At 39.5% G+C, this 13,792-nt stretch overlaps 1 protein-coding gene across 1 annotated transcript in view; it reads left to right on the forward strand.

Moving 5' to 3' along the window:
• The window catches only part of LOC135227071 (KICSTOR complex protein SZT2-like), a gene marked incomplete at its 5' end in the record, with an annotated part of 399,314 nt that overhangs the window by 357,390 nt on the left and 28,132 nt on the right, over positions 1–13,792 (forward strand). Inside the window, 6 exon segments of the mRNA XM_064266896.1 lie at positions 7,197–7,304; positions 8,582–8,732; positions 8,905–9,049; positions 10,583–10,682; positions 11,327–11,571; positions 12,343–12,502. Coding sequence (XP_064122966.1) covers positions 7,197–7,304; positions 8,582–8,732; positions 8,905–9,049; positions 10,583–10,682; positions 11,327–11,571; positions 12,343–12,502 — 909 coding nt within the window.

The following is a 13,792-nucleotide window of genomic DNA, read 5'->3' on the forward strand; positions in this document are numbered from 1 at the left end:
TGTATAAAAATGATATTGTCATGTTACAATAAAGTTTTATACATACTTACCTGACAGATATACGGATTAATGGCCCACCAGCCTCCCGCAGGAGAACAGGTGGGAAGAGAAGAATTCTGATTAGAAAAAACGGGGGATGGTTCCTAGTCCTGCCACCAGGGCAGGGCAGTAGATCACCTGACCTACCTGTAGCGTGTGCCGCGAAATTTGAAATTCTGTCGGAGACGACGGAGTCTATAGCTAAGTATATATCTGTCAGGTAAGTATGTATAAAACTTTATTGTAACATGACAATATCATTTTGTTTTCTTGAAGGAAAGAATTTAGGATGGAGATCGTTGTTCAGAATCCTACAAATATACTACGTACGTATATTAACCTCGCGACATGATTCTGCTAAGCAGTTGAATGGTCCAAGGGGTAGGCGCATATCCTGGTTATTCTACGGATTGCGACTTAGACGAAAAGTATTCTAATTGAACTGCAACTCGGGTTGCCTGCAACCTCCCAGGAGTTTCCAGTTTCAATTTTATATACTTATGGTGTTGTCACACAACACCATTTAAGCTTTATATTTACCGAAATTCGTTTCGCATAAATATAATTGCTCGAGCATATCATTTATGCTCAGTGGTTCTAGCCGAACGCATTCCTTCGTGGAAAGGATTACTTGGCAACTCAGGATGACGAGTCAGCGACAGCTACTGCGTATTGAATTGCCCGAGGCATTTCAGTACCAGCTGCCGCTTTGAGATGGACGGTTGGTTATGTCTTTCTCACCTGCTTTGATTGAATACCAACCGTATCTCTGCCCAACAATCACGGACTTAAGTCTCTGATTAACGGGGATTCTCGCATACATGAATGACCATCTACTGCTGTGAGCTAGTATTCATCGTCTTCGGTATTGCGAGAATTTTAAACCAGAGATATCTATTCGACTCTCATCTTTCTGTTTACCGCACGGTAACAGAATTCTGTAATAGTCTCTTGCTGCATTGTATCTCGATAATGCGAATGATTTTTGCGGAATCTGAGTTTGTCCTCAAAATATCTTGTATTCGGAGGTGTGCAATTGTTCATTGTTCACCCCGGATTAGCAGATGTATTGAAAGACATCGCCTACTCCCACACCTGCCAGCTCTACTTCCAAACGTTCAGCCCATGAGCAGTAGTTCTTCAGGCGGCTCTCCCCTGTGTTTCATTACTGAAGAACGCCCGCTCTTTCACTCACACCGGACAGCAATGAAATGGCGGTTAGCGTTTTCAGTCATTTGTAAGCACAGGTTTAGAATCTTGAGATTCCTTCTCTCGATTCAGCTGGAAGACGTAGGTTGCATTCATTGCCTACCTTCGTCTTCAACGTCACAGTGTTGTTTCTCCTTAAGCTGAGATTCAACGTCTATGAGATTTTCTTGCCATCAGGGACCTCGGTCTTTTGAAGGCAATTGACTTTCGCCTTTTGAGCTTATGCATTAAGAGAATCATCGCCGCGCCGTCCGGCATCGGTGACTAACAAATATTTTATTTGTTTGGTCTCAGCATAACTCTTTAAAGGGCGAAGGTCACGTGACTTACCCGGATGCTTGGACAACTTGCCTCTACTGATTCCGAACCAGTCAGTCGGCAGCTGTTTCAGAGCGCCCGAGTCAGTTACGAACTATTCTGTGGACTTAGTTCGGTTGTTCCAGAGCAATCATTACTTCGTCTAATAGCTTGTCAGTATGAGTACTGTACATACAAAGTCGAGAAGAGGGATAGGTCATACGACTATCCCCTTCTTTTCGTCTTAGGTAACTGCATGACTTCTCTTGAGAAGTCAAGCACAAAGGGATGGGGATTTGTGACGCTCGATTTCGTACCGATCTTCGTAGCGAAGACTCAGAACCCTTCGGTAACTGACGATTGGTTCGAGTCCTTCACAATACCCTCCCTAATGGACTTCACCGCCTCCGATACGAAGGCTATGCTGCTTTGTCCTGTGAAGCCGCGACGGAGCTGTCTGAAGAAACTCGACACCCAGGATGAGTGTGGACGCCTCTTCATCATTCTCTCGCGTTCCGCAAGAACTTCTCCGTGGCGCAGGTAATGAAGGCAGGCGCCTGGTCCAACCGAACCGCATGCACCTCCTTCTACCTTCGGGATATTGCCCACAGTTCCTTGGATCTTTTTCCTTGGGAACCGTGTGGTTGCTCAACACGTTGTGTAGTTAACCCAGACCCACCCTCGCAGGCTGAACAGCATCGAGTCCTGGTGTGACCGTAAGAATGGATGAGGAATGAGAGTTGTGACTGGCTCCTCTTCCCATCTCTTCCCTCTACCTCTGGGTAGAGGGCACGGTCGTCACCCTGCTGGGTAAGGACGAGATGCAGGTGAGCTACTCAATAGAGCACCATCCTATCCCTTTCAGTAGGGATAGGAGTAAATATCCACCACTTCCTCCAACAAGGGAGGAGTGGATGCCAATTTGAGACAAACCCATCATTTTATGATTGTCTCTTGCAAACAGGAAACAGTTCTTGCTTGCTGGTACGAAGAGAGTTACGCTTGCCTCTCTCTTAGTACTTGGCCCAGAGGTCTGACCAGTTTTGAGGTGACATTGATTCTGCCGGTGCCAACACCCCGATCAATCGGACAGAGGTTTGGATCCCTCCCTTGCTCTTACGACCAGAGGCACTCCAGGGTTGGACGAACCACCAGTCTGTTTCACCAAAAAGACTCAGATTCCTCCCACCAAGAAGTGAAGTCTTTCCTATTGTTAAAGGCACGAGGGATTTGTATTACGTATCAGGAACAAATGACAATTTGTCGAAAATTGCATTTTTCCTAACTATACAAACCTGAAGGTCCTTTACATATAGTCCCACCTCATGCCACCCCTCACTCTGCAACTTTTGCATGGGCCTAAAGCAAAAGTGATTCTTCACCTCTCCGGGCGCGCGGGCACGCGCACGATCGGACAAGCAGTTAACTACCGTTCTCCCCTTGTTCGAAGCTTACGACCGTCCCAGCTGCCGCTAGTTACCTTCCTATTGTTAAAGGACCTCAGGTTTGTATAGTTAGGAAAAATGCAATTTTCGACAAATTGTCATTTTTTGTTAGTTCCTAGTTCGGGACTACGCTGCCGAAGTTGAACATCGGGGTCCTACCTGCCGTAAGCCCAGTCTCTTAACAGGATTCTTGCCCCTTCCTCGATTGATACGGGAATTGGGAAAATAATATGCTCGACTTCCTGGATTACGTTTTTTCAATTCAGTGACTTTCCCCCATTGACAATATACTATCGTTTTGTCAAGTAATTGGGTATCCCCTCATTGACAAAATATCTCTTTGTCCCGTAAATGGGTTAGTTCTCATTGACAATCATCTCATTAACTTTATATTGCGTAAGCGGATAAGCTCTTATTGACAAGATTCGGGAAGAGCTCTCATTCATCATTCGCAGACTCGTACAAGAAATAGACTTGTAGACTACGTCAATGAACGCTTATGTCCAATAACATAAGAAGCTTGAGCTGTCCGCTTCGATTCTCTAAGTTTTGTACATGAAACTTGCCTGTCAGATACGTATGTAGCTGTATTTCCGAATTCGGCTATATATATGTCTGCCAGGTAAGTATGAACAAACTTTATTGTATAATGATATCATATTTTGCCTTGCGTTATTTTACTACTGGTTGGTTCAAGTCATATACACTTGCTGTAGTTACCTCTTCGGATGGCAACCGAGAGGTCTATTGTCTATTATTTTAAGGACATTTAATCGTTACTCCCTGCAGCCTTCCAGGAGTTTTCCGAATTATCTTTTACCGTTGTATGGTAGTGTTATGACGACACAAACGCATCTATATTTTAGCGTTTTCTGTTTCGCTTAAATATACCAGCTTGAGAGTCTCTTTCTGCTCAAAAATAACGGACCTATTTCTTCGTAGAATAGGGTAGCTGGCAACCCAGGCATAACGGTAAGAGACGACGAACGTAAGCTGCTGCTGTCACTGTCCTCCAGTCCAACCGAGCCAGTAGCAGCTCGTTCGCTGTCATGCCCGGTAGGTTACGTCTCTCTCTCCTGCGGGATTGACTGACTAACCGTATCTCTGTGCTGGCGGTTATGTCTCTCTCTCCTGCGGGATTGACTGACTAACTGTATCTCTGCCCTACAATCACGGACTTTAGCCTAAGATTGAGGGGATTTCTTACATGAATGAATAAACATTGCATTCGTTTTGCCTTACTATGTTCAACAGAGATATCTCTTACTCCTTTCGGTGCTCGTTACCGCACGGTATAGGACTACGAGTCTACCACAACATTGCACTATTATATGCTCTCCTGCTTAGGCAAAGCGCAGCCTTATTAGGGAAGTAAGCATACTGTGTGAGGGAATGGATGAGCTTGCTGGGACCATTTCCTTCCTGAAGAAGTTTGTTTCCCTGAATAGACTGCAATTCGACCTCTAACAGTTTTTCCTACCGGGAAAACTGAAATTTTATTCAAGATCTAGGAAAGATTCTGAACATCTCTCAGTGCATCAAGTATCACCTGAGGTGATAGAAAGAAGGTGCCGGACATCTGGAGGGGGTTTCAGATGTCCTGGATCATAATCTGAAAGAAGTGGAAGCAATTCGGTCGTCCCTCCAGTCCTCGAAACGAGTTTTTGGAACCAGTGGTCCAGATCAACTCTGATATTCCACAGCTCTCTCATATCTTAAGAAGTATCTTCTCTCGATCCCTGTTCAAATTTATGAGAAAGAGCCTATTATAACAACAGGCGTAGAATGTAACGATCCTCTAGAGGTTCGTTACAGGATTGCAAAAGTCCGTGCGGATCGTCTCAATCGACGGCAGCAACTACTGACTTCCGAGTGGAATCTTTCTTTAGAAGTATGTTGAGAGTTGTGGAGACTTTAGGGACGTCCTTTCATTCATCTCTTCGCTATGTTGAGGACGAAGAGGCTTCTTCTTCTCTGCTCCCTTATTCTCGATCCGGGAGCGGTACCATTAAACGCCATCCTATGATATTGAATGGGGATGGATGTTTAGTCTCTTTTCCCCTTTTTCAAACGCTTTGGAAATGTAATAAGATGATTTATGACGTCACAGGGAGCGACAATGACGCTGATCGCCCCATGTTGGCCTTCAAGATCCTGGATTCACAGAGGTCACGTCCTTCCTAGTTCACTTTCCAAGGACCTTTTCCGAGAGAGTCGGTCTACTCTAACACGAAAGGTACCTATAACCTCTCCGCTCTGAGTCTGACTACGTTCAGACTATCGAGATGTTGATAGAAATAAGATTACCGTCTTCCCTTTCCGTCTGAAGAATGGGATAAGCTGGCAGTCACAACTATTAAAGAATACGCAAATATGTTGTTGACGGCCTTTGGGCTCAGAGATTTGCTTCTGTCAAACAACAAAGCCCTTCACGATCTTTGAGTTCTGTGGAATCTCGAAACTCGCTCACCATCTACTTTTTGTCTCACCTGTTTTCTTGGAGTCAGACACTCGTGCGAGATCAGGCGACATATAGTAGCCCTGAGTTTCTTGTTGACGAAGTCGGTTGCGTTTATACACCCCTGATGATCGTGTAACATGAGACCAGGTTGACTGTCAGGCATTCGTCCTTCGGGACTGAATCGCCTTTTTGCTCCTCGCTCCTTTCTCCTGGCACAGAAGCTCGAGTCAGGAGTTTCTCAGGAGTTGATTCGCTAACGACGTTGGGTTGCGTTGATACACAACCCCCAAGGTTGACTTAGCTTGAATCGCCAGGCAGTCCAGACACTCATCCTTCAGCGAAGAATAGTGCCTTATGGTCTTCAGGGTACAGCCTTTGCTGTCCTTGATCGTCTGACTGGTCAACTGGTCGGTCACCTGACTTTAGTACACACGGACTGACTGTGCATGTCCAGATCGAAGCTTTCAATATGGAACTTAGACGTAGTCTGAAGTTCTTGATGTCAAAGCATTCGAACCATCTCCTACCTATTAACTTCTTGCACGTGATCAGGAAGGCCTTCTTCTAACCAGCCTAGATACGACAAAGAGTGTTAGTGAGGTTTTAAGCCATCGTCAGAAGTTTTGGCGTTAGAGAACACAAGGCGGTGTGTTCTCTAAGCCTTCCGTTGTGGCCTAAGAATGGAAACCCGTCTGTTCTTGGGCAGGAGCTTGGAATCAAGGATGGCACAAGTTAGTGGGCAGGAGCCAGAGAGAGTCCTTTGCCCTGTCGGGTCTCTCAAGTTTTATCTACATAAAACTCAAAGAAAGTCGAAGTCATTCGGCAATCTGCAGTGTTCCGAAAAGACCAGACTTGCCCATATCGAAGAACAACCCTGGTTTTAGTGTTAAGGAGTTCTTTCAAAAAGGCTCCTTCATTGTGTTTTGCACAAAGATTTGAAATCTTTTTGATCTGAAATGCTCACGAGGTGAGGGCGCGGCCGCGGAAAGTATATATACTACACATATAGTATATATACTATTGACTATGATATATAATATATATATATTTTTTTTTTTTTTTTTTACTTCTTAAGCACCTCATGGTATGGTCAGTATGGTCTAGTCACGTCATGGTCTCGCCCTGTTGACAGATCATCTGGAGTGCACCAGCTATATAGGTTCTCTACCTCGCTGGCAACTCTAGTAGCACAAGCAGACTTATGTGGCAATAACCATGAAGTCCAGCTATGCTAACAGGTGGAACCAAGATGTAAATCATCTGCATGCATTTGTTCCCAAAATACTTCTATTCTGTCCCTTCCCACCTCCAACGGTGGGATTCAGCTATATATATATCTGACAGGTAAGTTTCATGAACAAAATGATATTGTTATGATACAATAAAGTTTGTTCATACTTACCTGGCAGATATATATAATCAAGTACCCACCCACCTCCCCTCAGGGGACAGTGGAAATAAAAATTATGAATAGAAAATGGGAATGGTTCCTGATACCCGCCTCCCAGCGGCGGGAATGGGTACTAACCACCTGGCCGACCACTGCGTGTGCCAGAAGTTTTTGAAATTCTGTCGGACTTCAGAAAAATACAGCTATATATATATATCTGCCAGGTAAGTATGAACAAACTTTATTGTATCAAAACAATATCATTTTTGCAATTTAAAATACAAGCGTACAGTTTGAGTAACAGTAAATTGAGTATGTTCTAGAATGTACACATTAAAGAGCATTTTCTTTCCAGGACAATCCAAATTTTTATTCATTTGCCACTGTTGAAGCTTTGATAAAGGCACAAGCACCTATCTCGCAGCTGGGTGTGGTAAACGAACGAGGCGGCAGGAGGTCTCAGGTTAGTGATTATGTACCACCTTTCTCTTGAATCATTGCAATTTAAGGTTGATCTCTTGCTTGACATGATATTTTAAGAGATTTCTTCATCAATGAAAAATTATACTAATCCACTTTCAGTGACTCTGTAGGGGGTTACTGTACTATTCAAAGTGTTCTGCATAACAATCCTTCCACCACAAGTTCATACCATTTGGCCATTTACTTCTCGTGTTAACATTAATGTCTTTCTGTTTAACTCTTTGCAGTGTCAATTAGTGAAGCTTCATGTGATAAAATAAATGTATATTTGTGTAGTGTTTTTGACAGTTCCCAGTAAGGGGTGAATAGTCTTGGAGTATATTACTCCCATGCTTAGTGGGGCCTTATACTGTATAATGACCCAGTATTATAATGTTTACAGGTATGAATTATTCTACCCCAATAGTTTGCCATCTTCAAATATTCTTGAATGCATTTCAAGTTAATTTTTAGCTGACAGGAAAGCTTGGAAAAATGCCATTAAGTAGAAATAGTAGTCAGCAGCATGTAATATATTTTATAATTACCAGTAGGACGCCCTAAAGGTGATAACTCGTGAAGCCTCAAGTTAAACCATGAATGGGTTAACTAGGTATCTCTGAACTCTACTACATAATTATTATCGTTAATTTCATTTCAAACAGTCTTAAGGAAATCTTATATGGGATGGAATTGAAAAATGTAAGGTTTTATCTGCCAAAAAAATTTTTCTTTGAATTTCGATACTTTTGGAGATACATTAGCATTTGAATGGCGTTAGGACTGGGCCATGTCAGTCCGATAAAAATGAGCCCGTTTCCAGTAAGACTAATAATTTAAAAATAATTCTATATGGGATGAAATTTAAAGATGTAAGATTTTATCTGCTGAAAGAATTTTTCTGTTATCTTCAATACTTTTGGAGATATTAGCATTTGAATAGCAGTGTTAGGGCCGCCCCATGGTGAAAATTATAATGCAATACTTAAAACTCCATTGAAATGTGAATGTATGATATTTTGAAAATAAATCTTATTATACTATAGGATGAAATTTAAAGATGTAACATTTTATCTGCCAAAAGAATTTTTCTTTTATCTTCAATACTTTTGATGATTTTAGCATTTGAATAATGTTAGGGACTACTAATTAAAACATAATTTATATGTGAATTTATGATATTTTAAAATTAAAATTAAAAATAAAATAAGTGCATGCTTCTGTATGAAAATATTGATTAATGATGGACTTAAAAGTTATGTACACTTTGTTTTGCAGACTAACATGCAAGTCCCTGGCATTGGAGATGTGTACAGAGACAGCAGACCAGTACGCTGCCTGAGAAATTCAGCTTATGGAAATCTCAAAGTGCTTGAGTTACGACACGGCAATCAGATGCTTGAAATCAAGAGACTCAGAGTGCAGAAAGGTATTGACCTTTATTTTTGCATACTGTAATTAGTAATGTAAATGTACTACAGTGTGAACGATACTGAAAGTATTTCCCCATTGATGGAAATGCTGCTGTAGGAAAATTAAATAGTTAATTTTTCATTATTTTTAGTTGACTATCCATTATGTAATTTTTCTGGTTATTTCAGAAAACCAGAGGAAAGTCTTGGTACAGATGATTTCTCAGTCACCAGGTCATGCCAGTCCAGCGTTTGATGAAAAAATTCTGGATCTTTACAAGCAGACTGCACGATTTGTTCACTTTTGCTACACTCCAATGTTGTTCCTTCCACGGTTTGTACCATCAATTATGGTCAGGAAAGGTTCTGATCCTGGATCTCACACTTGTTTGCTTTAGTGGTCATTTCAAAATTTATGATTTACTGCCATTTTCAAAGCAGGTACTACTCATGACCTGTTTCACTGAAAATAGCTCATATTTACTTGGTCATATTTCATATTTTCTCTGAGGGAGATACTCTTATTTGTAGTGGACAGATAGCAATGAAAAACTTTCTAGATGTAGCCAAATTGACTTATTGGGTGAGATTTTTAGTTTTATCTCATATTAAGACTTATACAGATAACCTTGATTTTTTTATATACCATTAATTGTAATTATGCCCATATTCATATTCTGATGTTCCTTGGTTTACAAGTCTTTTGTCTGTCAGACAGAAGGAAGTAGCCTTTCTGTGCATGTCCTATCTGGATCTGTGGGTGTATATTACTCGCCTACCTCCCTTTCCACGTACATGAACCGATTGAGGCTGCAGGCTAGTTAGTGTTAACACTTTAATAGTATGTGCAATTTTCACCATGTACAATAACAAATGCTGAGGGTGCAATTATGTATGAGTCACTGAAATAATAAACTGAAATGAAGCTTACTGTGAATGAGCTAAATTTCCAGAGTGATCAGTAAGATAATAACTCACAAGGCCATCAGTTTAAGAGTTTGTTTACTGAGTACAGTACACTAAAAGGTCTGAAATAAGTGATTATTAAGAATAAATGGAAAATGAATTAGTCATCAGCTCTAGCATAGCGGTCCTCTTCAAAGTAAAGCTATGAGGAACAATGAACAGAGCTTTTAACAGCATTGCAAGGTCACGAAATGTGGGTTAAGTATTAAGACATACTTGAGGCTCCAGATCATGAATTCCATATGGGGTTAGTGACGTCAGTGCACCTCATGTGGTACAATGTAGGCATTAATCAAGGTTATTTGCAGCGTCCCTTTGGCCCTTGGATAAAACTGCTTTCATTCCTTTTAAGCTGTACCTTTGTTCCATGGGCGCCGCGGCCGGTCCATCTTACTTTCCACCCTCTTCTACCAGTCGATTAATAGTACAACTGCGAGGTTTTCCTCCTGTTACACCTTTCAACCTTTTCGCTGTCAATTTCCGTTCCAGCGCTGAGTGGCCTAGTTGCCACAGTGCTTGGCATGTACTATGCCTAAAATCTATAAATCAATCGGTCAATCAATAATCATTCCAGATGATGCATGTGTAGAGGCAACTTCTGTCTGATAGACGAAAAAAAGACTAGTGGACCTGGGAGCATTGGGATTACAAATATTTGATGGTAAAGAAATTATATTGGGGACATTGTAACTCCATTTATTATAGGAAGGTTTGACAACAGTTGATGCCAAGAATTTAAGCATTACTTTTAATTAGTTGGGATGAACCTTACCTACTGTTAAATTAAGCTTATATTTCTGCCCTGATAGGCAAGAGATATAAGGTTAACTTCAACAGTAGGTAAGTATCCTAATATAATAATTTTATGAAAATATATAATTGTAAAATCTGTTCTCCCTAGATGGAGGTGGCAGGTAGCTGCCGTACGAGACCACAGTTTACCAAATGAAGAAATGGGTCCAGAAAAGGCAACAGCACTGGGTTTCAAAACCCCAGAAAATGTAAGCATTTTCAATTATTATGAAGTTGATTTTTTACGTAAGTTATCTCCATCATTGTTATCGACACCGTTAATGATTATGGGTTTTAGCCCTTTTATTATTTCTATCTGCATTTGTCTGTCATGTCCTTGCTATTGAAATTACCTACTGGTTCAAGACCTTATCAGTGCCCTTTCTTCATGACCATATGATCCTTCATGCTGGTTGAAACATGGCCATTTACTTATCATAGCTTTTTCTTTATTATGTAGCTCCTTTTCCCTTCTTGAAATCCTTTAAATCTGAATTCTCCATCCTTTGGATAATGTATAATGTAGACTATATTCTCATTTCTAGTTTGACTTTCCCACAATTCTTTTGAAGGACATACAGTTAATTTTCATTGATTAAATATGAATTGCTTACATCAAATTATTTTTTAGTCCTAGTTAAACCAAAATAGACTTTCATCCGTGGTAAAGCACTATTTTTTCCAAAACAATTTTTGTGTACGACTTCATTTGTGCACGTAAGACCATTTCAGTTTATAACATTGTACATGAAAGGTTTTTATGATAATGTATTAGGTATAACTTTGATTTTAGGTTATAAATTTCCATACCATAATATGAAAGTTTATAAATGTAACTTTTTCCATCAAGCAGCGATCAAGACATGACTCTGGCAGCTCCATGAAAGGAGCCGTTAGCACTGGACCAGCTGAATTACGCCGAACGCTATCTTTGATGACCGCGGTGTCAAGCCCGGCACAACGCAAGCGTCACATAACAGGCGGAGACGATAAATGGCACGGATCGCTGTGCATGAATTTCTTGAAAGAGTACATCCAGTATCTTCAGAGTCTTGGCTTTTTGTCCCTTTCTGTAACCAAAGGACCCATTCAAAAAGGGTATGTGTGCACATCTAGATAATTTTGACCTTATTTTCCCCTAAAAGTATTTTGTACATTTGCAATTAAAATTGAATAACTTTTTTGTTAAATAGTATACATTTCTAGTCATATGATTTAAGAAAATCATTGGTTTTTTCTTATACAGATTTTCAGAAAATTTTGTACCAAAAAGCAATGAGTCCTAATTCAATAGACAGTTGTGATTTAAACCTCAGATTTTCTTCATGATTGGGTCACTTTTAGATGAATTCAGTGAAGAGAAAAGATATATTCAGTGAAGAGAAATATTAAGGAACTGGATTTAATGCTTTCCTTTGTATTAATGGCTTTTTTGTAAGCTGAACCTATGGTAGACAAGATAAATGTGTTGCCCTCAAAATAAAAGCAGTCTTACAAAAACAGATGAATAGATTAGGTAATTTACTTATTAAATTTGTCAAAGATATGCTCAGTCCTTGAGAAAACTATAAAATTCAATTTCTTGGCAAATTTCTATTATGTACCCAGTCTATGCATAAGAGTAAATGAGAAGAGGAGACAAATATGAGAAGTGGAATAGTTTTGTTACCATGGCAACACATAGGTATTAAGAGGGCAGTGTAAAAAAAAATAACATTCAGTAGATTCAGTAGCTTCTAGACAAAATGGGGAGAGAGTGCTAGATTCCTGGTAAGAAAAAATACCCCTTTAGTAAACATATAAAGAAATGTGTATTATAAAATTCAGCATTGCTAATCTACTGTAGTTACATTATTATTATTTTAACAGGGCCACTCTGAACAGGGAGAGAGAAACACGGAGCTTCTGGACAAAAGAAGTGAGGTTCAACGAGCATCTGTCGACCGAGTCTACATATCTGATGAAGAATGTTTTAGGTGGAATAATACTTCTTGAGATCTTTTTCACTGAGCCTTATTTTGCTGTTAAGGTAAGATAAGATTCTTTTTACTGTATTCTTATTTGACATGTGGATCCGAAAGCTGTGATAACAGGCATAGTTAAGAAAGTCAGTATTTGTATTTTTATTACCAGATGATTTCATAATAATATTTATGCTTACCTTTGTTATACAGAAAAGTATTAATTAATAGGTCATAGTAAAGTTTTTGTTAAATTATGTCAGCATGTACAGTAGAGTCTTTACCAAACATATTGATTTCAGTCTTTCTGAGTAATAAATGCTTTGATTGTTTTTTTGTATAATGATGGAGATTTTTAAATATGGTAATTCTGCCCAACAAAATAAATTTAGCTTACCATACAGTAGCTAAAATATTACATGGTGTGTAGGTGTCCTTAATTATTTAAAACCTACTTTACTCTCTGACCACTGATTTTTCTTTCATTATTTTAGTTTTTATATTTTTTCATTAGGTATTTCATTTCTTTTTTCTCAGCTGAGCTGCTCTATTGTGTATTGTTCAAGAGATTTGTGAGAAAAATTGTCTATAATTTCCCTACGTCTGATGAGAATGTTGTCCGAGTCCCCCATATCTTGTTAGACTTTGTGCATTTAATGTGCTTGTGAATAATTCAATATGTATACAATAAAGACTAATGTAAACAGTCTTTTTGGCTTTGCTGATTATATTTAACTCTACTGATTGGACTGAATCCAGGGGTTCACAACAGGCATCTTCTTCCCTGTAACACCCTACCACACTTACAGAATGTTTTTGGGTAAGGATCTTTGCTATCTCAAAGCTGACTTTATCAACCATCTATTATTGATTCTGTTGTGCCTAAGGTGAAGAAAAAGAGATAGGTCTTCAAAGTGCCATTTGGCATTCCCTCTATTTTTTTTACTTATTATGGTGTATGTTTGGAAATATTTGTTGTTTTTTATTTATCTGTTATTTATTTACTTCCCTCCATTTACCTTTTAATCCTTAAAGGGCATTTTTTCTGTGGAATCTTGAATTATAACAATGTTGTTATCAGGTTCTGAAAGTGCAATAATATGTAAAACAGTCTAGGATTGTTATTATTATTTGTTTAAGCGGCCATTTCCGACTCAGTCCAATCGGCCGATGAACCAGTCTAGGAAATGCTTGAAGATCCACAATTTCTAAATCTTTTAAGTCAAATTGGAAAGACCAAGATACTGAATACGTATGTACTGTGTGTAGGAGTTTTCTTTTGCTACCAGTAGCTTCTGTGACCTGTTCCTTTTATATTCACTTTAATGTAGTAATATGGTTTGATTTCTTTTGTTGAA

The sequence above is a fragment of the Macrobrachium nipponense genome, chromosome 15 (genome assembly GCF_015104395.2).
Source record: "Macrobrachium nipponense isolate FS-2020 chromosome 15, ASM1510439v2, whole genome shotgun sequence".
Taxonomy (NCBI): Eukaryota; Metazoa; Arthropoda; class Malacostraca; order Decapoda; family Palaemonidae; genus Macrobrachium; species Macrobrachium nipponense.